At 45.1% G+C, this 27,387-nt stretch overlaps 2 protein-coding genes and 2 long non-coding RNA genes across 5 annotated transcripts in view; 2 read left to right on the top strand and 2 right to left on the bottom strand.

The window, feature by feature from the left end:
* The window catches only part of LOC142421810 (E3 ubiquitin-protein ligase KCMF1), a 52,498-nt gene extending 48,345 nt beyond the window's left edge, over positions 1–4,153 (bottom strand). Inside the window, exon 1 of the mRNA XM_075526906.1 lies at positions 3,556–4,153. Coding sequence (XP_075383021.1) covers positions 3,556–3,571 — 16 coding nt within the window. The 5' untranslated portion in view covers positions 3,572–4,153. The remainder of the gene's footprint in view (positions 1–3,555) is intronic.
* Positions 4,154–4,348: 195 nt separating this feature from the next.
* LOC142421814 (uncharacterized) lies at positions 4,349–9,465 on the top strand. The gene is made up of 3 exons (XR_012778981.1): positions 4,349–4,605; positions 7,314–7,455; positions 7,815–9,465. It is a non-coding gene; the product is annotated as an uncharacterized LOC142421814 (long non-coding RNA).
* Positions 9,466–12,959: 3,494 nt separating this feature from the next.
* On the top strand, positions 12,960–17,412 carry LOC142421815 (uncharacterized). The gene is made up of 2 exons (XR_012778982.1): positions 12,960–16,515; positions 16,621–17,412. It is a non-coding gene; the product is annotated as an uncharacterized LOC142421815 (long non-coding RNA).
* On the bottom strand, positions 17,057–26,216 carry FNTA (farnesyltransferase, CAAX box, subunit alpha). Of its 2 annotated transcripts, none has more exons than XM_075526908.1 (9): positions 26,052–26,216; positions 25,118–25,203; positions 24,382–24,496; positions 23,417–23,521; positions 22,544–22,670; positions 21,964–22,112; positions 19,952–20,014; positions 19,278–19,449; positions 17,057–17,713 (listed from the first exon to the last, which is right to left on the bottom strand). In XM_075526908.1, the coding sequence occupies exons 1-9, from the start codon at positions 26,183–26,185 to the stop codon at positions 17,585–17,587; spliced, it is 1,080 nt and encodes a 359-aa protein (XP_075383023.1). In that variant the 5' UTR covers positions 26,186–26,216; the 3' UTR covers positions 17,057–17,584. The 2 variants fall into 2 exon arrangements, with proteins under 2 accessions (XP_075383023.1, XP_075383025.1); XM_075526910.1 differs by lacking the exon at positions 26,052–26,216 and adding an exon at positions 25,378–25,398.
* Between the last annotated feature and the right edge of the window lie 1,171 nt (positions 26,217–27,387).

The following is a 27,387-nucleotide window of genomic DNA, read 5'->3' as shown; positions in this document are numbered from 1 at the left end:
CCCTTGTATCACCAGTAATGCTGCAGCAACCTAGTTTCACAGAAAAAGTTGCAAAAAATGGTCTTCTAATGATATTTCTGGAAGTTGTGATTCTCTATTTTTCTGCTGTCCTAGGTGGTGTCTACTGCCATATGAGACAATCATTACCAGATGCATGTCCACAGAAAGAAAATCTGTAATATAAAAAATACCTTCTGCTATACTTTCTAGAGTATTAAAAAAATTACCTACCTGCCCCTTGTAGGCTGCCAAATATTACACCACCACATACCCCTCAACAGAGGGGCTAACCCCGAGAAACACAGCATGTCGCTCCTATAAAGGGAACAACATGAAATCGAAGACCAGGGGATGACCTCATGTTGTATTCTAGAAAACCAAAGGCAGAGAATAGCTAGTCTCTTAACACCAAATCACAGGACAAAAATGGTTTTGAAAAGTTAGAAGCAACTAGCAATAGCAAGAGGTGGATAAACACTAACAGCTACTCTTGACAGTATTACCAACAAAGTTTCTTAAACACTGAATGAACATTTCAAGAAAGAGCAACAATAATTCAAGTTCTAGTTGTGCCCATTTTCCAGAATTTGGGAGAAACACGAGCCCAGAGCTCACGTGTGAAATGAGAACACAGGGAAAAGGCAGGCTGTGGTAACACTTTTTCTGAAGGATAACAAAATCTCTCTTTTTTTTTTTTTTTTAAATAACCAATTGTATTGTATTGATTATTACACCAAAGAAAACAATCAAGAAACCCAGATGGAAAGTAAGCTTAGATCTCCATCAGATGCTTCATGGCCTATTTCAAGTCCCAAGGCTTTGGAATTCCAACTTCTCCAGCATTTGCCCTTCCAGAGATATCCTTTCCCATCATAAAACTGGTACAGCATCCAGATTCTGTCAGGAGCAATCAATAAACCTTGTCTGTAACTTTTGAGGATGGACCATTTTAGAGGAAACACACAGAAGAGATACCACTTATTGAACATGATTAAAGCTTGCTTTTTCCCTATACCATATTCTTCCAACACAGCCCTTCCCAAACTATTTACATTGGATCAAAAACTGTCAGCTCTGAATGATGTCATACATATCTGAAACAAGAATTACTTCTTTTGAATATTTCATTTCTAAGAATTTCCAGATTTCTAACAAAATTAAGTCTCCAAACCTCTTTTCCATGAAGTTGGAAAAGCATGCCTCCCATATTAATGAGTTATTCTAACCCTGTAACTAAAGTTGACCAAAACAAAACACCTGAAGTGTGAAGTAAGAGGAGAATCACTGAGAAATTAAGAGACAGAGTAGATTTTTAATAAAAATTTATCACAAGGATACAGCGACAGATGTCAGTTTTAATTTCACAGTGTTCTCATGGCTTCACTCACGCATATGTGAGTGCGCACACACACCTGAGGACTCCACATCCACAATATGGAATTACCAAAACCCACACTCACTTATCAGGAAAGACAGACACTTATTTCTGTTTTTTCTATCTAGGCATGTCTAGGAAGAACAAACACTGATGAATCTGCTTCGGAAAGAGACTATTAAGCCTGGTTTTGTTAACAGTAACTTCTTCTAAAAATATCAACAAATATCCAAGCAAGGGAACATAATTGTCCCTGCTACAAACAGAACCTAACACACAATAGACAAATGTATGATATAGCCTTCATCAGAAACATACTTACAAGGAAACCTACTTTCAAATTTCCTCTGTCTTAATAAAAAGGCTGCTCCAAGACTGAAATGTCTTTTTAGCAAACATCACCACCTTTTATAACAGTTCATTCACTTACCACTGAAAAACACTAAAAAACAACACACAATATCACTTCCGTAATTTCAACCTGTTCAAGCTAGAAAAGCTTGTATTCTACTACTGTACTTTAAAGACAGTATCATGGATACATGCATCACAGCAGAGATGTACAGACTGAATAATCCCACAACATCACTAACAACGACTTTGTGATCAATGCTCATTTCATTCATTGTTGTTAGAAACTCCATCTTTAATCATAAACAACTGCAGCATCTCCACTCTCTTGGGAAAAAATATGTATTTTATAAGGAGGGGGGGAGGGGGCACAGAGAGAGAGAGCGTAAGAATTTGGTGTCCCTACTAAATTTTAGCCTAAAAAAAAATAAAAGCTAGTGGATTTGGGTAAGACAATTCTTTGATACAGAAGCACACATACTTGCATAAACAAGAAGTCTGCAAAATATTGTGACGGCACACCGAAAATCCATCATATATACCGTTGTCCAGCACCAAGCTACCAACTAGAAACCAGTATTATTATCCACAAATATTGAATTCTCCTATAACATTTCTGTCAAAACATTTTAAGATCGGATAACACAGAGAAATGAGAAATTAGATAAGAGAGAGCAAATGGAGACAGGTGCTGAATTAAGTTCCTAACATGGCAGAAAGTTATCCTTTTAGGTGACAAACCCCAGTTTTACAAAGTATTTCAATACTAGCCCAAGCACCTTACCCCCTGGTAAGAAAGGACAGAAAAATCAAGCTACTTTCTCTCCTGTTTTCATACTCCTATCTTCTTCCTGTAGAAATTCCTTTCTTAGCTTCCAGCTCTCTCTGCATCCTGCTCCTTCTGACTAATTCTGAACTATCCACTGAACTCGCCCACAGCAGTAAACACAGCAGGACCAGGGCAAACACACAAACCACGTTTCTCTGGTGGCCTCTCTTAACGCCTCAAAACACACCACTACATCAGCACCGGTCTCCTCTGCCACAAGACAAAACAGAGAGAAAACAGGCAGCTCCCGGGGCTACCAGCGCACAAGCCACCCCTCGGCAGGGCCAAGCAGGCTGCCCGCACACCTCTTCCCCCAGGCCCCGCGCCGGGGCCCGGCCCCTCTCCCCACCCGCCGGGCGCGACCCCCGGCACCAAGCGGGGCCCCGCTCCCCGCCCGCTCCCCCGGGGTGCCAGGCCGCCCTCCCGGCGCGGCCCCCTGCCGCACCGCCCCCCCGGGGCGCCGGGAGCGCCGTGCCCGGCCTGACCCGCCGCAGCAGCCGACACGTCGGCAGGCCGCCGCCGCCCACCCCGGCCGGGCCTGCCGGGGGCCGGGGGCGCCCCGCACGGGCACCCCGGCCCGGCCCCACCTCCCTCCGCCCCGTCCTCCAGGCGGAGGAGCGGCAGGAGAGGGGCGGAACAGCCCCCCGCCGCCTCCCTGCCCGCGCCCGCCGCCGGCCCGCTCCCGGCCCCGCGCGGCGGCAGGCCCCGGCTCCGCGCCCGGAGGGGCGGCGGGGGAGGCGGCCGGGCCCGCTGCAGGCCGCGCGGGGAGACGGGCCGTAACGGCCGCGGCCGCCTCCCCTCCCATGACACTGCAGAGCGGGGCCCGGCCGCCGCCCTCCGCCGCCCAGGCCTCCTTCCGCCGCCGGCTCCGCGGGCCCCCCTCCCGGCGGCGGCGGCGCCATGATGATCCGCCCGAGAGGGCGCCGCGCCAGGCCCTAACGCCGGGCCGGGCCCCGGGACGCGCCCCCGCCGCCGCGGCCTGGCGCCCCGCGCCGCTCACCTTCATGTCGGGACATCCTAGTCTAGAGGCGGCGGCCCAGGCCCGTCTCGGGGCTCCCGCGGGCTGCTCGGGCGCCGCTGCGGCCTGGCCCCCCGCCGCCGCCGCACGCACGGAGCCCCGGTGCGAGAGGAGAGGGGCCGGGGGCAGGGCCGGGAAGGGGGCAAAAATACAAGAGGCGGCGAGGAGCCGGCCTCCCTCCTCCCTCGCTCGCCCTGCGGGGGGCGGATCCGGCGGCAGCGGCTTCCCGGGCGCCGTGACACGGTGACTCCGGGCCCCGCCGGCTGCTGGCGCCGCCTCCCGCTCCGCTCCGCCCGCTGCCGCAGCGACGGCGGCGGCGGCGGGGCTGCCCGCCGCGCTGGAGCGCTCCCGGCTCCTTCCCCTTCTTCTTCTTCCTCCTCCTCCTCCTCCCGCCCCGGCCGCGCTTCGGGAGGAAGAGGAAATACCCCGCCGGGGCGGCGGCCCTCCCGCGCGGACTGCCGGGCGGGGACTGCCGGGCCGGGGAGGCGGCGGGCCCCGCCGGCGGGGCGCCCCGAGAGGGCTGGCGACGGGGGAAGGAAGCGGCCAAGGTAACGGGGCCCGGCGGTGCGGGGCAGCCACCAGGACCGGTCTGACCCGTGGGACACGCGTTAATCAGCTTTTTATGTAAAAGGAGAGGGGAAAGAGTGGAAGAGGGAGGCTAGTGCGCATGCCCCGAACGGATTTTTCAATCACTGGTGGCTTTACTCATTCTGCCAGCTTTGGGGAACGGCTCGCTGCGGACTCCAGGGCAGGCACAGGGTTTATTTCCTTATCGTTTTTTCTCCTTTCCCCGGCCTGCAGAGTACTCCTGCCAGAAGTGTCCTCCAGTCCGGCTCCAGCTCAGTAAGGAGGAGGAGGCCCCACGTGCCATGTGTCATCACACTCCAGACAAGTGTCTCCGTCTCTCCGCACCATGAGAACTTTTCGTCCCGTCAGGGTTGTTTCCTGCCCTGTCATGAAAGCAGGCTAGTCTTGAGATGAGTGAAAAACCTGCAGCATGGCTGCGTTCCTTCCCTGGTTCAGATGTACGGGGTACATACATCAAGCGTCTTGATTCTGTGCTGTCTTTCTTACTATGACTTCCTGCCCTTCCCCCAGATTTCATCCAGAATAGCACCATTTCCCTCACCTTCTCTGTCCATGCTACTCCCACCTGCCTTCATTTTCCTTTATGTTTTCATCTCCTACCCTGCTCATGGCATTCCTCTATCTTTTATCTCTGCCAGTCCAACACCTCCATTTCTCCACCATCTTACGCCACAGCCCCCATATGTCTGCCACAGCCCTGCAATTCTTGTATATTCACGTTGGTGAAGTACCTCTTCATAAGTCTGTTTTGAAGGCCGTGAGGGCCCACACGCCAGAGTGGCCTAAGCATGATGCTTAGGCTGCTGCAGTGGCCTAAAGCCACAAGCTGCAGTGAAAGGCAGGAGTAAACAGTAAGTGTTGAAAGGAGGAAGTGCCAACCTCATTCCTTGCACCACCTCCCTCCCATGCCAATCATATTATATAGCCTCTGCTTCTCCCTCTTACATGCATGTGTACACTTCTGTCCCCTGTACTCTGGCCACCTGCTTCACTTCCATCTTTGCCTTGGCCACATGCAGTTACATAAACACAGTGCCTACTGAGAGGGTAACTTGGATCCAGTCTGTCTAAAAGTCCAGTGGGTTGTGGGCATTTTCACTGGAAGCAAGCAATACCTCTGCGTTGGATAACCTGTAGGAGAAACTGGGGATCATTTTGACCGATGGGAGCCAATGGCTTCACTGCTTCTGAAAGCAGGGAAAGAGTCAGTGACCGTGCAAGGAGTTTGCAAGAAGCATACCAGAGATGACAAGAAACTGAAGAGAAATCTGCACCTGTCATAAAACTCACTACCTAACTATGAAAGTGGTATGTCCAAGATAAGTTCTGGAGGCGAAGCAATGCCTACCTTGCCAGCGTTTCACAGCAACAGTGCACAGAGTGGGGCAGTGGGTCATCTGGGTCCTACTACTTTATTTTAGCACCGGCATTTTTAAATGCAAATGGCAATTGTCTCATCCAGATGCAAAATAGAGACCATTAGGTGCTCTTGGTTGATGCTACCTTTCAGTCCCTAGAAGAGGAAGCTATCCTGCAAGCTGGTAATTCAGCTGGCTAGCAACATCTTGCCTCTGTGTGAGGCTGTGATTCCCTGCGTACGTAACTCTGCCTCTGAGCACTAAGATGGTGTGTTGGCCTGTGCTCAGTTTTATCCTATTTCTGGCACAGTGGCCTCCCATAGGAGCTTCTTCCCATGCATCTGGTAAAATACAGACTGCAACCCAGGCATTTTACTGGGACCCAGAAGATTCAGTCTTTGGTCATGGAAGACCTTGGGGTAATCACCTCATCTCCCCACACTTCAGTTGCAGAACGGTTTAATCTTTCCTGCCTCTATTAAGTGTTATTCACGGATATCCCTTGAGTGCACATGGTCCAGCACATGCTGGTGAGCACACGACTTTTCTGAAACACCCCTGGTGCCTGGGGCAGCCAAGCAGTTCTGCGGCCTCTCTCCATCTTTGTAGGCTCAAGGCCAAATTAAAACTGTAATCCTGTTATTATATACTGTTTTCTTGCCTTAAGGCCAGTATCTATACCCAATGAGACAGTATAGATAAAAGCCTGGGTAGTTTTGGAATCACATCAGAATATGCCTGCATGTGCAACAGTATGTAAAACACACCTGCGTTATATCCTTCAGTGGGAATTTTGCTGATTACCTCCTCTGCAAATACAGCAAATACTGCAAATGTAAGACACCCAGGCTCCCAGAGATGACCATGTGGCAACTCTGGCTGAGTGTGGAAAGAGGTGCATAATAGAATTTGAAGGTCCTTTACAAGGTCATGGCCACAAGTAGGAAAGACTGTCTTAGAATCATAGAATCATAGAATCATTTAGGTTGGAAAAGACCCTTAAGATCATCAAGTCCAACCGTAAACGATAAACCTTACTTTAAGTGCAAGCCCAATTACCTAAGCCTTCTTAGCATTACCTTGATAATTAATAACCTATACTGTCCTTGTTTTGAACGATACTGTTTCTCAAACCCTCATGCTGTTATTCCACAGGCAGAATGAGAAAGAAATATTTTAGTGAGGTTTATAAAGTTCTGGTGTGGGTGGATCCTTCTGTCCCTAAGAGCAGAGCCTGCCATGATGAGTTTCTCATTCTTTCTCTCCCATGCAGCAGAATAATCCATAGGTGAGACTTCCTATAAAGCCATGAGGAAAAAAAAATTCAACATCAGTATTTTCCTGATGGATAAACGTAAGTTGAGAAATGAAAATTTACTTACCCAAGGTCATTCAAGGTCAGAGCCAGGCAAGGGATTAGCGACCCAGATCTCATACCTAATTAGGCCATTGTATAAGCCACAGTGAGAAACAGAAAAATTCATGAATTTTCCCAACATGAAATCATAATATGATAAAATTTGTGCCTGGAAGTAATAAAGTCCTCTGAAATAGGGAAGCGATGCTTGTGTGGCCTTGTGCAGTTCCTCTCCCTGCCACTGTAAAAGGGTTCAGTGTCTGAAGCGGAGTGGGACAAGTTAGGATACTAAACTGAATAGCAACATCCTAGAGGAGAGCTCCTCAGGGGTAAAACTGTTACATTAGGAACCACTTAGTCCATTAATCTCCTTGAAATCTTTCACCCCTTTGTGGGCTTCTGAAAGCTCACTGAACTAGTGTTTTTACTTGTTTCAGTGCTATCCCTACCAGGCGTCATCAATTTGAGGAAGGGTTCTCTGCTTCATGGTGCTTTGACTTGTCGTTACCAAGGTTGGGCACCCCACTACATGCAACACTAGCTCCTTGTTGGTTTGATGGTTCAGCTTCACACTTGGAGGTAAGATACACTGTCACCACAGTGGTATAAAACTTACATAAACCAGTTGCTTGGATCAGTCCGGTCATCATAAGATAAATATGGAACTGTGATTGCGTACATGCTCAAATGTTAAATTTATACACCGGGCCTCCCACTACACTTTCTTTTCTAACTGCTGCTTTTCTGCCTCCTCTTGCTCAGTAGTCATTCAACACATTATAGAGCTGCTTACTGGCTGTGTTCAGCGTGATCTGTAAAGAAAGCTTTTAAAATCAAACAGAGATAGACAGTCTTGCTGCTTTCTAATTTATAAGGAAAGACCTGAAAGAACTTTGCATACTTACCTTCTTCTGTTTTGTTATGGCATCTGCACCAAGGACACTTGTTCTGCCACGATAACAGACTAGAAAACACAAAGGCTCTGGGACTCCTGTGGATCCTAGATGCTAGATGCTCTGGGACTCCTGTGGATGCTGGATGTGAGATGGGAAATGGTATTTCCACATAAACATTTCTTGTGAACTGAATCCTTCCACGTTCCCAGGCCTACTGACGGTGTCTCACAGTCCAGCTTGAAGTGTCCAAAGCACTGAGGAACAGCACAAGCGAACTTCAAGTCATCAGGAACATCAGATGGCTTTGCTTAGTGGGTCTCATTTAGAGCTTTTGCAATGGAGTACAAGCATCCCACTGGAAGAGAGCGGGTCTTGAATTTTTAGCAGAGACAGCTCCCTCCTATGGGAACTGTATTTGGCCTTGGAGCTAAACTGAACTAAGCACAACTAAATATGCTATAAAATGCTCATCATCAGTTTAAACTTTTACTAGAACTCCTCCTTTTGAGTGCTGGACATCGCTAGGATGTGCAATACAAATGCTACACTGCTATGCCTATACTTTACTGGCAACCAGCAGTTGTAGAAGCTGTTCCATTTTTTAGACATACAGTCCAGGTGTAGATGTCATGTCTGCCATCTTCCCTGAGCAGTGGCATCCCCGTACTCACCTGCGCATACCCTGAAACTACTGCCTTCTCCCCAGGCCATCTGTAACAGATTTTGCATGTTCCCAAAATCTTTTTGGAAGCCAGACAGGTGCTGTGAAGAGGTTAAGCTCATCTGTACTGGTACACAGTCAGACATATGCATGCAGGCACTGCACAGAATTCTAATATGTTGCTGCTCTTTTCCTTCTATCAGCAAATATAGCTGGACTTCGGCAAAACCAGGAACTGTCTTGTTAATGTCCTTACCTTTCCAGACCACTGCACTTTGGAGTCAGCATTCAGAGGTTATCCCAGATCTATCCTTTACTACTGAGAGCTTTCATCCTTCTCAGCAGTCAGTTTTTGATGTTGGTTAAGATACCAGATGTTGATACAAAGCTAGAAGTGCCCCAGCTACCTCTTTCTCTCCTACTTTTCTGGCCAAACTTTTATGAAGAATTTGAGCCAAAACAAACACTGAAAATTCATCAAATCATTATGTCCTCTTACAAAAATATTCCAAACCGACCACGTACCCTTGTAATGGCGTGGTTCCAGTAGGCACACTGTTCTTACAGGACCTAAAGTGACAGTGTATTAGGAAATAGAAACAGCTTTTAAAAATTCTCCAAACTCCAGCTCTGCTCTCTGTCAGAAGAGGACAAAGAAAAAAAAATTATCCTCTCTTGAAATTACTGTTACTGTTCCTTTGGAGGTTACTGCTGAACCAACCAATATTCCTCTACTTGATAACCACAAATGTTGCTGGTTTTACTCCATTCGGTGTTAATGAATCAGAAACACAGTGTCCCTGAATGAATCAGAAACACAGCCTCCCAAGCACTGTTCCAGCAAGGAGGAGATATCAGGAATGTACCATGTTTATTCACGAAGCTCTGTTTCTGCGAGCAGGAGGAAGCAAATGAAATGATATCTGCCTGCCACCATAAACACTGTTTCCTCTGTTGCTCAGATATATTTTATACACGTTTCTTAGGGCCATGCTAAAATACTGGTTCAGGCTATGAGCTAGGTTTTTATTACCCTCTGTTTTTTTCTGCCCTTTTCTTCTCTGCTATCCCCACCCTCTTTCAAAACAATACCCACACTTAGGCATGTTCCCTACGAATTCAAATCACTGAGGGACCCTTTTTGACCTTTTTGAGTGGTGCTCTGTGCTTATTCTTACAGTGGATGCTGCCATCTGATACAGGAGACAAGCTACTCTTTGCAAAGCATAGTGGTTAATCTTTGGGTCTATACACCTCTATTTCAGTAAAATTTAAGCTGACTGCTAACCTATGCCTAGACCTCTCAACTCACCTGCTGGGATCATGTGATGGGTGGGATGCTATGATGAGGTGGTACAATGGAGTCATATACCCCAGTCTCCACAACTGGCCCAAGACTTGGGGGCGTCACAGGGGGCCTTCATGGCTAGGTCCTTTTCCGTGAGGACCCTTGTGAGCAAAGGGGCCCTCTAGAAGTCACTGCAAAATCTCATCAGCTCCAGCACTACCCAGACTAAGTGCACCATGGCAAAGCATGGGAAAGCATTGCCCTGCATGGTTTGTATCTGCTAGGCAGGCATGGGAGCTGAGGAACAGAAAACAGGTGAAACTCCTATGGTGACAGACTGCTAGCATTTGTTGGAGTAGGGGGGCATCTCTATGTACACCAGGTGTTTCCAAACATATGAGGACATGTGGTTTCTGCTTTAAAAGGCCTGTGCTATAAAGTGACAGCTGAAAGCTGGCAGCATGGGATATGAAGCCCAGGAGATGAGGGTCATGTTCAGGCCATGGCTGCTGAGTAGCAATCCTTCAGTAAAGTGGGTTATATCTCATCTTTCCCTTCCTCTTCTCTCCCTATAAATTTTAGCCTGCATGGGCCAGACAAGCATAGAGCCACCAATGTATTAGCAACTAAAATAAGAAATGAGAAAGTCAATACAGACTAACCTGGATGGAAGGCACTGCTCTTACTGCAAATGCACAGAACTACTGGGTGTGCTAGGTGGCTCTGGTTCAGCAGCAGGCGCCTCTCCTGAAATCATTTGCTGTAATATTTTTAGCTGTTGTTAGTGATGCATGAGTAGTGATTTTGGATTGCCCCAGACCAAGTCATCCCTCATCTTCCCCTTCCTTCCGCAGTGACAAAAGAGAAAATTTAATCTCTGAAAGGGACCTAGCTATGCCTGGGACACTGCTAATGACAAGCAGAACTCATCCAACTTTTGGGGTTTTGTCCAGACATCCCCTTCTAACAAAAAAACAGATCTCGCCTACAACAAATCTCTCTCATACATTTTCCCTCTGAATGTCAGAAGCCAAGCAGTTTTCTATTCTCAATATACAAGTTTTTAATCTTTCAGCTAAAGAATGATCAACATTGACATTTGAAAATGTGTTTTTAAAAACAGATGTTTCTGGTTTTCATTTACCCATTTTAAATACTGAACACTCTCTCCTTTTATTGTAGCCTTCAGCTGAGCTTAGGGGCTTTGCAGGCTAGACCTCTAAAACAACTTATCAAGATGATTGGCACTACCATTCAACTGGTAGCAGAGTGCTGGCACAGTACTGCAAAGGGTTATATACTTTGCACAGTGCTGCAAAGGGTTATAGCCCTCCACACTGGCCATGCACCTGGGCTGTGGGTACCTGCAAGTGGTCATCTTGTCTCATTTTGCAGCAGAGAAACTGCCAGTGCAAGAAGCAGCCAGCAGAGCCAGTGAGCACCATATGCTATGATGTACAGGGAGAGTGTGTTCTCACTGTCCTCTAGTAAAACCAGGAATGAAACTCATATTCATGGTATGGCTAGAAGCTAGAGCAGGGACAGATGTGTGTAAGCACCATGGCTCTGAAAAGGTAAGAAGGTTATCTACCTGCCACCTTCTTGTCCTCATGACAGGCTTTGGCAGAAGGGGAAGGACGGGATGCACATCAACAATAGAAACACAGCTGCCTGTTCCTTTTCTTTTCCTCCTTCCAAAGCTTCTTGGTAGCAGCACAAGCATTTATTCAGCTGTTCTTTGGTCTGTTGGAGAGATGACTTGGACAGCAGACAGGACACATCAGGAAACTACTGAAGTAATTAACCAAATACACCTATAAAAAGCAACTCAAACCCAAAAGAATGAGAAGCCCAAGCACAGCAAGACCTCTTCTGCAGTGGCAAGATCACTGCTCATAAGCAGTACTGATACGGCAGCATTACACCTGTCACCTGACCATTTCAGGAACGGGCAGAGATACCAGGGCTAGCGTTACACCCGCAGGAGGGGGTGATGGTAGCATGTCCTGGTAGCTCAATGCAAACACACATAGAAAGCAGCTGCACCTGAGTAGCCCTGGGTGCTCAAGCTGGCTTGGCTAAACTCACACATGGCAGGCATCTCTTCATTCACTTAAAATCCCTGCACTGTGGTGACAACCCACAAGACTCAGTTTCAACAAACCAGTGGATGAGGAAGAGAGGTCTGTCTTTGTCCTTCTTCACCAAAGTCCTCGGTCTTGCTTCCCGATGAGTGATGCAACCACTTTTGCACCTGCAACAGCACACTCAATTTCCTCAATTAGGCCCAAGTCCTCCCCTGACTTCCAAGAAGCAGGAGCAGATCCTCTTGTCCTTCAGCCCGTATTCACAGAAACAGCCAGCAATATCCAGCACTTCATCACAGAGGGACCAGAGAAACTTACTATAACAGGGCTGGCTTTAGGGGACCAAAACTTCCCAGCGTGTGAAGGTGCACGAGTACAGGACTCTGACTGGAGGGAGGCACATCTCCAAAAGGTGTAAACTGGCCACAAAACCCACACTTTGAGCAGAGGGGTTCAGTCAGGCAGTTATTTTAGTACACCAGGACTCAACAGAGTCCAGATCTGGTACAAAGTGTCCAGTGTCAGAGGAGACATCATTTCAGTTAATGAAAAATTGCTCTCCAATTAACACCAACAATTTTTAGTGAAGATGACCATTAAGCCCCTCCCAGAATACTTGTGCTTGAGCCCTCTGTGGTGCTATGTATTGACTTACCAAGCAGTTGCTCTTCCGTGTTTGACTAGCAGGTGTGAAATTAGTGGTGTTGCATGGAGAAAGAGTTGTCCCAGTTACCCCTCTGCTTGCCTGCACACCTCCCGCATCCGTGCACTGGCGGTGAATTTCACGCTGCCATCTAGCGATTAACGCCCGCTTTCCCTGCTGCGCGGCACCAGGAAAATGATACAGCAAAGATTTTAATTCCCCAAGGCTGAGATCTCAGGTAGGCTTATATCCCATGGCTTCTTGAGGAACAGGGATGGGTGACACGTGTAATCGAGCACAGAGTCCTAGCCCCAAGGAGCTTACATAGGACAGCCGATGCAGATGTCCAAACATCCTGAGGTGGGGTTCCTAGCTAAATTTGGTGAAGCTTCATGCTAAATACTTATAGAAACCTAAATAAGTGTGTGCACCCTTGGTTTTGGCAGTCCTGTCCTGAATGTTCACATGCAGACACCTGTGTGCCTCTTTACATACTATAATGCCTTTTTTTTTCCTTTTCTGCAAATTCAGTGCCCACCCTAGCAGCAGAAGGTAAGGTATTCTTTTCAGAGCAGGCACAGGGAGGCCCAGAACTTGTAAACATGTTCTTCTCTCAACAGAGTCAACAGCATCACTTCTGGTCCAGGAATAGGCTCCTAATTTTCAAAAAGTCTTGTCTGAAGGATGTATGTAAGCCAAGTGATGCTTTAAGATAAAAAGATGCTAAGAGGAGAGAAGGGATGAATAGAGGAAATGACCATGTCACTTTTACACTGTGACTTCTGCTAGGTACAGATCATCCCTATTTGAACACTTAAGCATTAGATAACATTGTGGAGAAAAACAAATGATCACCTGCTTTAGAGATTTCTATTCTCTGTTTCAGATTTCATCCACTGTTCGCCTGTATTGAGTAGGCACCCATACAGAGTGTACTCATGTAAATGTACACAGAGTACTTTAAAATGGCAATGTTATTCATGACCAGAATTATACAGACCAGTCCAGACTTCCAGGGATTCTGGAAAGGACCTGTTATAGGACAAAAATAATGTAGTTTTTATATTCAAATGCAATTTTTTTACCCTTTGCTGTTAGAATATATTGTACCAAAAGCCTGACAGTACAGACTTAAAGGGAGAGAAAATGTTTTCAACTTGAGATATTTAATAGAGATGGTTATTTACAGGAAACACTAAATATTGAAGGACATTTGACACCTGTGGACTAGAAGTAAAATGCCATACTGCCACATTAACAGGCTTGCCAAAACTCAGCCAAATATTATCTTACCCAAGTTTTTCAAATCAATCTGCCTGAAGCAGAAGATACACTAGGGAAACCTGCTGCCAACCCAAAAGCCACAGGTAATTGCCAGCTAAAACCAGACCTGGAATAGAAAGTGCAAAGCACACACCTTATCCACAACATCAGTAATGTGCAGAAGGCACTGCTGTTCAGAAAAGGGCATGAGCTAGGCTGAGGAGCATTGCTTGTATTATTGCATGCACCACACCGTATCTGGGACGACACCTGAGACACGTGGCTCAAGGTGTTATTAAAGATACTATCTCTCCATTCGCATGCACAGGGCAAGAAAACCACAGCTGGTGTCTCTCCCCTGCCTGTTTGGAACTTGCACATAGGCAAGACCACCAGCATTTGCAAAGCCTTCGTGTGAGCCCGTAAGGGATGACTCCACACCATTACTTAATGTTGTTCCCTTACCCTTTGTTCTAAAAGCCACAGGAGCTTTAAGGCGTTTTGTGCTGTTGTAGGGGCCCGTCTCTCCATAAGCCCCTTGCCACCTCTGCACTGCATGAATTGCCTGCTAGCACTTGGACAGAAGTGTTTTGCGTGGCCGGAGTGATTAGAAACCTCACTGCTTCCCTGCTGGAGGATACTGCTCCCACAGAAGGTCCAGCTGAACAGCACGCTCCTAATCTGCCTCAGCACAGCCAGACAGCAACTGATAGAAGCATTTTGTGCTAGCTGAGGTGGTTTTGTACTGAATAGATTAGGAAGGACTTGCGCACTATTTTGTCAGCTGAGTTGCAGAGACAATAAGGTGGAAGTCAATAACAGCATAGACAGACAGACACAGCTAGACCAAGGCAAGAACATCAGCCTCTGATGAAAGCAGGCATAGGAAATTATTTCACGTGCTTTAATAGTTCTCCGTACTCCACTGAATGTTCCAATTACACTGATTTACAAGGGACAGTTGTATCAATACAGTTTTCCACTTAGGCACAGCTCTTCAGTAACAAAATAGAACACAAGAGTCACATCACTACACATAATCAGTAACAACAGTAAGTTTTCTTGTACAGATGAACCCTTAGGACAAATCAGTTCGGTGTTCCCCCTGATCCCAGGTAGTCAGTACCAGTGCCTACAAGTTGAAGTCATCTAACACTTCCAACTGTAAGATCCTTCTCTCTATAGCTCATACATTTAGTCAAGCTCCCACTTCCATGAGAAAGCTCCTGTCTCAGACACATCTTTAAAATTAAAGGCTTGGTAGCTGCAGTTGCAACCTGCCTGTGCAGCCTGTCATTTTCCCAGCTCTGGCAGCTCAGTATTTCTGAGTATGGCTGACTACCACAGAACTGAAGCGCCTTTTGAAGAGAATTTTAGAGCTTCCTTGCAATCCAAATGACAGTAAACATAAACATTTGAAAGAAAAACCAAACATTTCTGTTAAAACATAATGCATAATGACCTTTTTTTTTTTTTTAATTGGACTCTACTCTCCAGCATGGTTTTTTCTTAGGATTTGCATAATTTGTTTGGTCACATATTTGTTTTACATGAGATGAGATATTTTTCTGTTAGAGTACATATCTGGTTATTCCTTCATTGGTAAACTTAGCTCAGAAGTGGCATTATCTTTGCAAGTATCACTATGCTTGTATAACCAGTATAAAACCCCTATTAACCTGGTCAGTAGATGACTCTACTGATTACTTCTAGACGTCATTTTCAAGCATGAGAAGGCCGTAAGTTGACCACACCATAAGAAAACAGTCTAAGAGTCTTGTCAGAGGATCCCACTGTTCTTGACACAGAAGCACAATAGGGCTAAATCTAAGATCTTTCCTCAGACCGCTAAGAGGTCACATCCCAAACTACACTGTCCCAGTGGACACTGTTCATCATTTTACCTTGGGATGAGTTATTTTCCCTGAAATTCATGCCAGTGTCTATAAAGAATACTCTGTGCCTTATTCCAAGTGCCTCTGAATTTTGTTTATGAAAGATATGGGAACTTAGTAACACCATATGCAGAGGCAAAATCCTGTTCCCTCTTCGTTGATGATGCTTATTTTAAGGATTGCATTTGTCTGTTGTATCTCTCTGAGCCTTCTTGACTGTTAATGGCAAATGTATGACAGGTTCAAGGTCCTGAAGACCTTGAACATCCTGTCTGATCAGTACTCCATATTTAGTGGTTTCAATTAGGAACAATTCATGGGTGTAGAAACATACACTTTTTGTTCTATGCTGGAGCTTCAACTGTGGTAAAAAAAAAAAGCAGGTAACAAATCCCCAAAAGTTTGAAGTTCATGCCCATTTTAAATGTTCGTATGTCACTATAAAAATGTTTTCTCTACTGCTGGGAAAGCGGCAAAAACATTTAAAAAATCACATAGTTTTCATATATTAATTCCACTCCCTGTGAGTTGTTTTAAATTTAAAGAATACATTGAATTAACGTATTTCAAGCCTTTAAAATAATCTCTGCTATGGTTTAATTACAGCAGCAGCTTTTAATGTTTAGTATCAGAAAGACTATTCATATTATGGAATAAATACTAGTTATTTATTTGTTCCCTTTATGATCATCTCCAACAAAATATTTCGTATCAGAAAGCACTCTATGCTAAGAACACAGTTTACAATAGCCATTTACTGAAAACAAGGCAGATGCAGAAGTTTTCTTGTACAGGTATACACATCCTTTCCAGTTCTGTACTACAGGTGCCTTCTATCTTTCACAAAGGGGAGTAAAAATACTTCTTGGTACGGAAAAGATATGAAGAGCCTATAGGAGCAACAAGGTTAACATATTTAATGCGAATGTGCATGGAAAAAAATATGTGTGGAAATATGCATGGAAAAAAACATGCATGGAAAAGATATGAAAAGCCTATAGGAGCAACAAGGTTAAGATATTTAATGCGAATAGGTTCCCAATAAAACCATTCCTTTCCTTCCAGTTCAGTGAAGATACGTAACATAACCAATTAGTTATAATCTCTTCTGACCTATGACTTCAGTTTGGTCTGGTTACAAAGGGTGAAGAAAAAAAAAAATTAATTATTTTCAGCTGTCTGAACAGAATTCCAAGAAAAAACTAAGCAGATCTTCTGGGGTCCTGAAAGCATTTTTCCTGACTGTGCAGATAAAAATTCAAGGCTCCGCTAAATACATCAAGTGTATTGAAAGTTTCTGGGATGAGAATACTCCAGTGCAAAAGACACCTCAATGCAACAGAATCCATTATCCCCAAAAGAGATAAAATATCCCCTTTTACCATCTGAGAAGACTATGCACATCTAAAGACCAAAAGAAACGCACTAAAAAATTTCAGACAAATGCTTTAAGTTATAATTTTTTATTATAAAATGACACTTGGTGTTAGTTGCATACAATAGCATGTGCTGTCAGCGTTGCATAGCTGCTTCCACATACGGCAACAACTGCAGCGCCTGCCTGCACTAACCAGAAGGAGGTTACTTTATATCCACTGTAGCTAAGTTACCTGCAGTCATTACTGCAGCATCTGACATGACTGTGTTAGGAACCACGAGTGGATAAGCCAGGGCATGAGATATTGGTTTAGTGCCTTATAAATAGCAGGTATAGCTTTATGTGTTTATTATTAGGAAATAAACCCTTTATTTGGTACATTTCAGTAATTAAGCCTTAATACATTTCTTGACTGCACCTAGAGGTATCACCAGTAGCAGCAGCGACCTGAGACTACACAGCCCTCTGCACTCCTCTTCCATTGCAACACCTCTTCACCAGGGGACTACTACACTGGATTTTACACTAGTTGATGACCTGACTTAGTACTGCTTTAGAACAACTTGAGAGCTTAACACTGTTTTCTTCCATGTTCAGTTACTGCTGTTTGTCTGTCAGTGTGCTCTGTTCAGTGCCTGAGCTGTGTTTGTTCTTAAGGGACCTTCCAATGTATCTCCAGTATTCCTTTCGGATGGTGTCTTTTTCTTTAGCCAGAATTTCACACAACTATGAAAAAAAATTGAGAAATTGGAGTGTTATACCAAAAGCTTAACCAGAATCCTTAATTATCTTTATAAAATGCATACAATATAGGGCTCAGCCAGTATTAGAAACACCTTTCTTAGCAACAACATTTGTTTTATTCACCAGATTTGCAGCTGTCCAATGACCTCAAACTGATGTCAATTCCAATTGGTAGTCAACCAATCTGACACTGCACAAAAATCGCTCCAGTCCCATTTCAGTTGCAACTGCTTCCCCGTGACTCCTTTCTGTGCCTACCACTCGTCATCTACCCCAGCCTATTCAGCCTGTAGCATACAACAGTGTACTTGTGACTTCCTGACAAGCTTCATTGTCTTTTAGTGATGCAGTAGGCTGTAAACCACTTCATTCAAAACAGTGGGGGAACATCCTGCTCTTCAATCTTCAGTACTCCTGATGGACTGACAGGAGGGTTTTTTTTTTTTCCCCCCTCTCTTAGCAGACTGTCCCAAAAGGATTCTCCATGCAAGTCATCACAACATGTTAGAGCTGGTGCTATACAGATACTTCTACATGTTCTGATGTTTGTTTTATTTTGATCTAGGAGAGCAGTGAGGCACAGCAGAAGTCAACCCTACTCACATGGGTAGGGCTGTGAACAGCATTTTACATGTGTGTAAAATTTATATGTTGTGAACACTGTCTACAAATGTTCCAGTCAACTCCCTTTTATTATGCAGATGACATTGCCTTACTCAGTGAACCAGACTTGAGATACAGGAGCTTCGATGCCTAAGCAGATGAAGAAGTCAAACTCAGTGAAATAGTATAAAGGGACATGAATCTGAGAGGTACAACTGCACTTATTTACACGCAGTCCTGGAACACAACAAAAGAAAAATGTTGAGAAAGAACGATGTTGGAACACAGAGACTCCAGGCAAGAACTGCAGCTCTAATTACACTGAGTTCCAGTCTGTCCCACAGTGAATGGAAAGTGTTCTTGTGAAAACTACACTGCAAACCACAGCAATGAGTTCCCTGAATATGAAGCACAGGGAGATACACAACATTACTATAAGTCATTTACTGCCTGTAGGAAGTGCTGCCCAACATTCCTTACTGATGTCCCCAGTGCCTACTGGCCTTTAAGCTAATTCTGCCAGCTTTCTTAGAAGGAGCTAAGAAGTGCAAAGGGAGCTTGAGATTCTGTTTAGATATAGATACTCTGAGAACAAGATTCACTAACCTACAGAGAAGAAAGTGAGTTCATGCTACAAAGTTAGCATTGGAAACTCCTCGACTGTTCCAACATCTCCTTTCTTCTGCAGGCAATATTAGAAACCTTCCTTTACTACCAGGTGAAGAAAACTTACAGTGATTTTGTAACTGGCAAGTTATTATTTACAGATAAATTCATGAGACCCTTATGATTATCCAGCTTTCATGTTCAACTCTTCATAAAGCTCCTGTGATTAACAAGTAACCTGTTCTATTTACAAAAATCAATCCAATTTTGTCAGGATATAAAACAAGAGAACATAGATGACATCCCTGAGAAGCGAAGTCAAGCTCTCAAAACGTACCTCCAATGCCTTGTTTAGTGTTTCTTCCTTGTTATCACACTGGTTTTCAAGCATATCTTCATATATGTCCACAAGAAAGGCAATCAGATAGGGTGAACTGTGGCTGGGCTGTAAATTCAACAGCTGGTCTAACAGATTTGGATACTTAGAAAGACCACGATCCTGTAGAATCCTAGAACAGAAGTTAATAGGCTTGAAACATAACGCTGGGAAATCTGGTGTGAAGAATTCCATTCTTGTTACGACTCCTTTATTTGGAAATCAGTTTTGAAATAAGGGTGCAAATACAAGTAAGGCAGAAAGTAAGCAGCATGCAGCAATAATCAGCTTAATGTTGTAGTAAGCTAGTATAGTTATGCTCAACTGAACAGAAATTAGACTGAAAGCATGGTCATTACTTCCTACTCTATGCTCTGGAACCCAGTAACATTACAGGTCAAGTTTTTAAAAGCATGAGAAGTACTGCAATCCTCCCACAAGAACTACAGGGCCAGAAACTTACTGAAAGTTATAGAGAAATTAGGTTAATGTATTAACCCCTTGTGGAGGTTTTCGCCTGCCTGCTTAAGCACACAACACTAGAATGAAGAGGAACAAGCTCCTTCCAGCTAAGAGCTAGGCATAAGACACCTTCTACAGATACTCTCTTTGCCCCCCAGAGAAGGATGCCTCACCCTTTTAAATAGTTCCAAGCGCTCTCATTATGTGGCACTGCTGTGATCATCTCAAGAGTGTATCTGTGAGAAAAAGATAACTGGTCATGAACGCAACCACTAACAATGCAGTTAGAAATTACCTGAATGTGCTCAGACGCTCCCAGATACATTCCTCTAGTCTATATTTCAGAGTATTTCTGCAGATCATCTCAGCTGGGTCATAAATCAAAAATGTCTCGCAATATAATCACCGCAAGTCTCAGAGACAGACATTGTGAGAACTGTTTTAAAGTCCGAAGTATTCCAGTTGCTGCATTTTATACAATAATGAAACAGTTCTCAAAATTATGAACAATAACACTTAAGAAACAACATGATATACTCTCCTGGTATGCTAAAGGAATAACTTGTGTCTTGATGCTGAGAAATGGCAAAGGGCTGAAAAGGGCTGGAGTAATTGAAACCCAGGGTGAGCTATGTTAATATGACTGCATGCGGTATGTTCTGTACCTATTTGCAGAACTTTTTTCATGAGGCTGCACTTGCGCAAACGCACAGAAAGGCAGAGCTTGAGCTTTCAGCTCACACAGCCTTCTGCAGCAGTTCTTTTAAAGTATCACTTGGGCAACTCCTCTAAAAGCAAAGCAAGAAGAGGCACCTGCCATACAGTCAGAAATCCACATTTCATCTTCACAGAACAGACTTTACCTTGTGCCCTTCCCCAGCATAACCAGGCATTCAGCTAGTTTTCAGAGAGAGCAGATACTGATAAAATCTTCTATAAGCAGTACTGAAAAAAAAAACCCCAAACCAAACCCTAAACCTTTTTTAACCCTCTGCAGTCACGATGACAAAGACCGAGTTTATTAGGCAACAAGTGGCCCAACTACAGTTCTATAATGACACCTGGGAAGTCTTAACCTTAGACAGTCTGATTCTTAAGATGGTATCCAATTATCTTGAACATAGCACCACGTATAAACTGATCAAGGCAGGATGTCAGATATAACCTCTAGAGAGAAAAAGCTAGAAAAATCCAAGCCTAAGTCATGGAATGGTTCAGATTTATAAATCTGCAGGAAAGTTATAAACTGGAAGAGAAGTACAACTTACAGCAGTTTGCAAAGACAACCATGAAAGGTGGCAGGGGGTGGGATCCTCTATGAACAATGTACCAACGGACCTATTCAGAGACTCAGTCTTTCTTCTGAAGAATAATTCCAAAAAGTTGCAGTACCTTCTTTTCATTACTTCTTCACTTCAGACAAACATCTTCTCATAACCATCAATACTGATCAACAGTCTTGAGATGTGCAAACCATACAAGGAAGCTTCCCTTACCACCATCACTAGGAAAATAAATGGCTAGTGGTATGTTTGTAACTTGCCTTCAGTTACAAACATACCACTTTGAAACAATTTCCAAAGCTCATTTTCCTCAAAACTAGCAAATCACACAGGTAGTTGTCTTTGTGCTGACCACATACCCCTGAAAGCTCGTTTCTTTTTCCAGCTGCATCAAATTCCTCACAAAAGGCAACTCCTCTTCCTACAATCCACATCCATGTTATCTTTAAATCATTGTGGCTACTGGTACTACTAAAACGGCAGTTTAGTACAATACGGAGAATGCCTCTCCTTCCAAGCTTTCTCAGGGTAGGATGTAAGATGCTAATGAACAGCACAACTTACGTGGTTCCGGTGTCACAGATTTTCTGCAGGTTGTTCCATTACAGCTAGCTGACTATAAAAAGCCACTAGTTTTGTTTGCACAACAAACAGCAGGGCTGGAAAACAGATTCATGAGAATAGCTTGCCCAGGGTAAGCATAGCTTGCTTCAGCACTATTCAACAAGTCAGTGGTACTGAACACATCTATATATGCACTAACACTTGATCTGCTATCCGCGAGAGTGAGCCCAAAACCTGCACTAAAAACAGGAAAGACAAGCCCACAGGGACTGCCAAAGTATTCCTTTGCTTTCATGTAATGGAGAATGCTTAATGTGAGCATGAACAGCATTACTAACTGGACTTCTCTGTCTAGGACTGCTGGATCATCGTAGCCAGTGGTGTTGAAAATTACGAAGTGTCGTTGGTTCCAAACAGAGTTGTTTCTCACATCTTCCCTCAAAAGCTGGTCTACGTATTCCAGTTCATTGTCCCATAATTTGAACTCCTATGGAAAGGGAACGAAGAGAGAATGTCACAATCTAAAGTTTTTATTTTTTAAAATATATTATCCTTGCTCCTAAGTTCTCTGAACATTAGATACAGAGACTTTTTTGAAGAAATCAACACAAAGTTCAAAGAAAAATAAGGAAGGGTGCACTAGGAACACACTACACTATTCAGTTGCACACAATGGTATTAGCTCATCATTAAATTCACGCGCATAACAGTAAGCAGCCAACAACAGACCTTGTTGAACTCACTTCCTAAAAGGCAAGTTTATAGCTAACCTCTACCACACATTAAAATGCCAATTGTTTTTCCCCTTTCAGCCTTAAGAAACAAAGTGCCAAATGCAATTCAGATTGTATTTAAGAAGCAAAACTCTACAACCTGAGCAGGTTATTTAGTGAATCAAGAGTTCTGTGGATACAATACCTGAATAACCCATTGTCTGTGTTGCCACGCATGGTAATTTTTGGCATCTTGGTTAAGAATGTCAGCTATGAACTCAAGCTCTTGGGATGGATCCTGCAGCCACTCCACCAACACCCGTCTGTGATGCCTAATGACAAGAGGAGGAAACTATTTTTAGAATAGTCTAAAAATTTTTTGTGACTGTGTGGTCTGTATTAAAACAGCACATAGCAACTGTACCACTTAGAAAAAAAACACCAGTTAAATACTTAAATATACCAAAACATTTCCCTTGGCTCTGAGAAATATATGATACATACTATACTAGAACAAATTCTAACTACACATACACATTGGCCAATCACCTGCTTTTAGACAAGTTAGGTTTACTTGAAGTAACATGTTTCCACTTTTAACACTCATGGCCAAAGTCTTCAGCAGAATAAAATTTTCTAGTACTACGTAATTTCTCTAGCAATAACAATGCTGTTTTGCATATCCCCACTCACTTGGGAAAAACCCAACAGGTAAACAAACTCCACAAGCCAACAAAAGAAAAAATACTCATTTCTATTTGTCTTTTTGTTTGCCTTTTCATCAGTCATTTTTGTTGATTTGTCAGACTTATTTTGACAGTTTAAAAATTGAAATTAAAAGAAAACAAGACCTTTTCAGCATGTCATAATCATATGTTTAGAACAAACTGCTAAAGAGGACTTTGGCAGTGATACTGATGCAACTCCATTTAACTCCTCCACTACTGCCGCTGCAATAGATGCAGGAAGCAACTCTTAACAACTTTTAGGATCAATGATCACAACTTATTCTAGACAATTTACAAAACAAAAATTATCTGCGAAAATGTTAAGAACTGACAAGAAAACATGATTTTACCAGACTTGGTAGTTCTTCGGCTGATCTTCAATGATAGCTGTAATATACTTAAGTTCCTCATGTAGATCCTTTCCCAAAGACTGCAGCAGGACTCTCCGGAAATGCCTGTATAAAAGTCAAGCATTCAAGTGTACTAAGTACCATAACACTGCAACAGGGCTTTCCTAAAATTCACAGAGGAGAACATAGAAGAACCTTTGTTCACAGTTCTAATAGATGCTGAGTTAAAAAGAGTGCAAAAACCTAAACCATGTATCCAGTTCTGTTAAAGGCCATTCATTCAGTGGAACAGTGGAGAGCCGGAATACAACTGGTTACAACAGTATGTCATCTAAGATCACAGCAATCCTGTTTCAGATTAACCTCTGTCTACCCACACTAGTTTTATCATCACAGAAACTATGACTTATGTGCTTAAAATAACATAAACTTTGTGATTTTATGCAAGTTAGTGGAATAAAGATGTACAAGAGGTACTTGTTAGCATTCACGAGTTGAAAGGCCCTACTCTGATTATCAGAAATTCACTGTTTATTCATTACCTAACTGAAAACTAACCTGACATCTTCTAAAATGCACTATTTACTAAGTATACAATTATTTAGCAGGAAATAGCAGCTATCATGCTTTTATGCCTCTTCTTGAAGTCAGCTGAGGGCATCTTCAGCATTTTACCAAGGCCACGTTATAAGGTAAGTGATCTAATTTTAAACAGCAAAGTTGTTTTTGTGGCTAATCCCGACCTTGATTGATAACATCCTTAAAGCCAAATGAAAGAAAACCACTGAATCAAAATGAGACATGGAAAATACTGAACAAAGGCTTTCTTCAGAGGCTCAGGGGAAGTCTACACTACTCCTCTGTGTAAACTCAACTAGTCATGCCCTGATTAGACTAACAAAATTAAAGACATAAGAGGTCAGCAATCAAATGATGACAGAAACAATCCCAAGATTATCACTTACCATACTGTGTAGTTTGCAGCATTTAACTCAATGGCATCTGCTGTTAGCTTGAAAGCTCTTTCGCTTCTCTCATCCCGCTGCAGAACAGCCCGGAAGTAATCATAGACATCTCGAACTAAATAGATAACAACATCTTATCCAAGGCTATGAGACAATGGCCTGATTAGGGGGTAAGGTTAATAACCCTTTGAAGTTACTTCCTATTTTGTGTACTCTTAAGTATATCTCTTTAAAATGATAGCTACACATTGCTCTGACAGCATTGTGGATTGAAACCTCTAAATGATATTAGTATACCTAAAAGCTGCAAAAATATCTTAAAAATACACCATCTGAATAATATCCAAAACAATCAGAAAAGTTCCGTGCTGCTTACTCACACTATTTCCCCAGATGCAGCATTTTCATATGTCTCTGTTCCGCTTATGGGCTAGAAATGCCTTATTATGTGAACCAGACTGTCTGTTGTACTATCTCTTCAGCCATATGATTAAATAAAACCTTGGCTATTAACATCTCAGGCGAAGGTTCAACTTCAGAGATGCTTGGCGAAAACATCGCACACAACCATAACACAACAACGCACCATAACACAACAAATATTAAATTAATTCCTTCATGGTACTACTCTAGAAAATACGTTATCCAAAACGTGAAGTCTTGCTTTAACAACGCTAAGGACAGACACAAATTTAACCGCTTTAAGTTTTCAGCACAGAAGATATTTAAAACTTACATTTTTCACTGTAGATGATCTGAACAACAGGATTTGGCCCATCATTTTGAGGGACAGGTTCAATATCTGCCCATTCCTTCCTGTCCCTGTAAACACATGCCTTTTCAATGCTTCTAAAAAGCACAAAATGCTACTCAAACCACTGCATGCTCAAATCCATGTCCAGCCGCACCTCCTTGTTCCCAACGGTCACAATTACTGTCACTATATTATGGTCTATGACACAGTCGGGCACATAAGCAAGTAAAGGAGGTACTGACATACGTAACGGTACCAAAATCCAGTTGTAAGACACCTTGGGAGAGGAAAGTAATCCATCACCCCGCCCTCAGCCTGTCACAGCCGCAAGGCCGTGACGTGGGTTTGAGCGGTGCGCGACGCCAGCGCCTTTCCGCGTAAGCAGCCGGCCGCGTTCTTCATCCTAAGGCTTGCTGCTCCGGCCGGCCACACTGTCGCCTTGCGACGGGAGCGGCGGGAGGCCGCGACGCTGACACCCCACCTCCCACACCCCACCTCCCACACCCCACCTCCCAGGCCCTGCCGCCTCCCGCCGCCCCGCCCGCCCTCCCTCTCCTCCTTCACTCGCCCCGCACCCAGCGGCCTGCCCGTGGCCAAACCCCGCTCGTCGTCGTCGTCGTTCTCCTCCTCCTCCTCCCCCCGCCCCAGCGGCAGGGCCGGCTGCCACGGCCCGCTGCCGCCCTCCGGCCCTGGCCCTGGCCCCGCCATCCCACGTCCCTCACCCCCGAGAGCCGCTTCCGGGGGCGCGCGCGCGCAACACGCCCCCACGTGACGTGACGTGACATGACGTGACATGACGTAACGTGATGCGACGCGATGTGACGCGACGTGACGTTGCACGCCGCCACCGCCCTCGCGCCCGCGGCGGAGGGAGCCCCGTCCCGGCCGCTCGGGAGCTGCGCCGCCGCGGCCGAACCTGTAGAGCACGTAGCCGCCGTCCTCCCCCTCCTCCTCCTCTTCCAGCAGCTGCCCGAAGCCGCCTTCCGGCTCGCCGCCGCCATCCCCCTCCGGCTGCAGCTCCGCCGCCGCCGCCGTCCCCTCCGCCGCCATCGCCCCGCTGCTGCTTCCGGAGCCTGGCGGAACCACGGAGGCCGGCGCGGCGGCGGGGGCAGAGCGGCCGGGTGGCTCGCTATCGCCGCCCCTGGCGCGGAGGGCGGGGGCTGTGTGCCCGCGGCTGAGCGAGGCCCTTCCCGCCGCCCTTCCCGCCGCCGGGGCCTGGCCGGAGCGCGCCGGCCGGTGGCGCTGGGCCGGCGGCGGGGAGGACGGCTGCCCTCTGCCCCGGGACCGGGCCGGGCAGCGCCCGAGGGCCGCGCTGCGCCCTGAGGAGCTTTAATCCAGGGGTCTGCTAATTAACCGTCAGAAACGTAGCGGGGGAGGCGGCGGGAGGTTAGGCCGGGCCCGGGCCCCAGGGCTGGGGTGCTTCTCCGGTTCGCTCTTCCCCTTCCACCGTGCTCTGACAGAAACCTGTGGACCCAGCAGGGTCTGTCGGCGTTGTGTCCTGATCGACGGTCACGTCCCTGCCCTTGCGTTACGGGGTAGTGCCTATCGGTAATTTGGGTGGCTGCTATCTACTCTCTTGTGCTTTATGCTTGTTTTTCACTACTACGCACTACAATCTGAGACACAACAAGTGAGGGGAGGTGTTTCTCATGCCAGCAGTAGCATATTTCCCATGAGAACCCACCCTCGCACCAATATCAGGGTTTGCAGGTGCAAGGCCGTGAGACCAACAGCACCGACTGGCACTGTGGGAACACATGGGAAAACAGGCTCTGGGAAAAGCTGCTACAGCAGCTGAGGTGGAAAGTTACAGAGCTGCAAACAGCAGGTCCCTGGCATTGCTGATGCTAAGGAGCTGCAGGTATGGTGAGCTGTGCTTCCTGCCCTACAGAAACTCACAAAATGGCACCATTTTAGAGTCAAACTTTCTGAAAGGGCAAGCCTGAGGAATCTGATCTCTGTAAAAGGTGGAATTAGAGGAGGCTTTGAAGCAGCCAGTTGTAACCACTGGGTGAAATTGGGGAAGGCAGGAGGTCCTCTAAAGTGATGTCGACCAGTAAGACAAAGTAGCTGAGTTGAAGATAGTCATCAGGAAAAGCAGCTGACCCAGCGTTACAGGTTTGTAACCCGGGGCATGCTGAGATGCTTTAGAGAAGGGAGGGTTAAAGACAGGCAGAGCACATGTGCAGTTAGGGCTGTGCATACATCTGCATCTGTGCTGTATATTCAGAGAGGTGGGAAATCATTCCCTG

The sequence above is a fragment of the Mycteria americana genome, chromosome Z (assembly GCF_035582795.1).
Source record: "Mycteria americana isolate JAX WOST 10 ecotype Jacksonville Zoo and Gardens chromosome Z, USCA_MyAme_1.0, whole genome shotgun sequence".
Taxonomy (NCBI): domain Eukaryota; kingdom Metazoa; phylum Chordata; class Aves; order Ciconiiformes; family Ciconiidae; genus Mycteria; species Mycteria americana.
Note: the sequence above shows the minus strand (reverse complement) of the source record. Positions and strands in the feature narration are given on the sequence as shown.

What these genes read in the sequence shown, in the direction of transcription:
- FNTA (XM_075526908.1), bottom strand. Translation starts at nt 26,185, where the DNA reads ATGGCGGCGGAGGGGACGGCGGCGGCGGCGGAGCTGCAGCCGGAGGGG. An exon ending in GATCATCTACAGTGAAAAAT is followed by an intron (nt 24,497 to 25,117) that starts GTAAGTTTTAAA and finishes TTATCTATTTAG; the next exon opens with TTCGAGATGTCTATGATTAC. An exon ending in CACTAAACAAGGCATTGGAG is followed by an intron (nt 17,714 to 19,277) that starts GTACGTTTTGAG and finishes TTTTTTTCATAG; the next exon opens with TTGTGTGAAATTCTGGCTAA.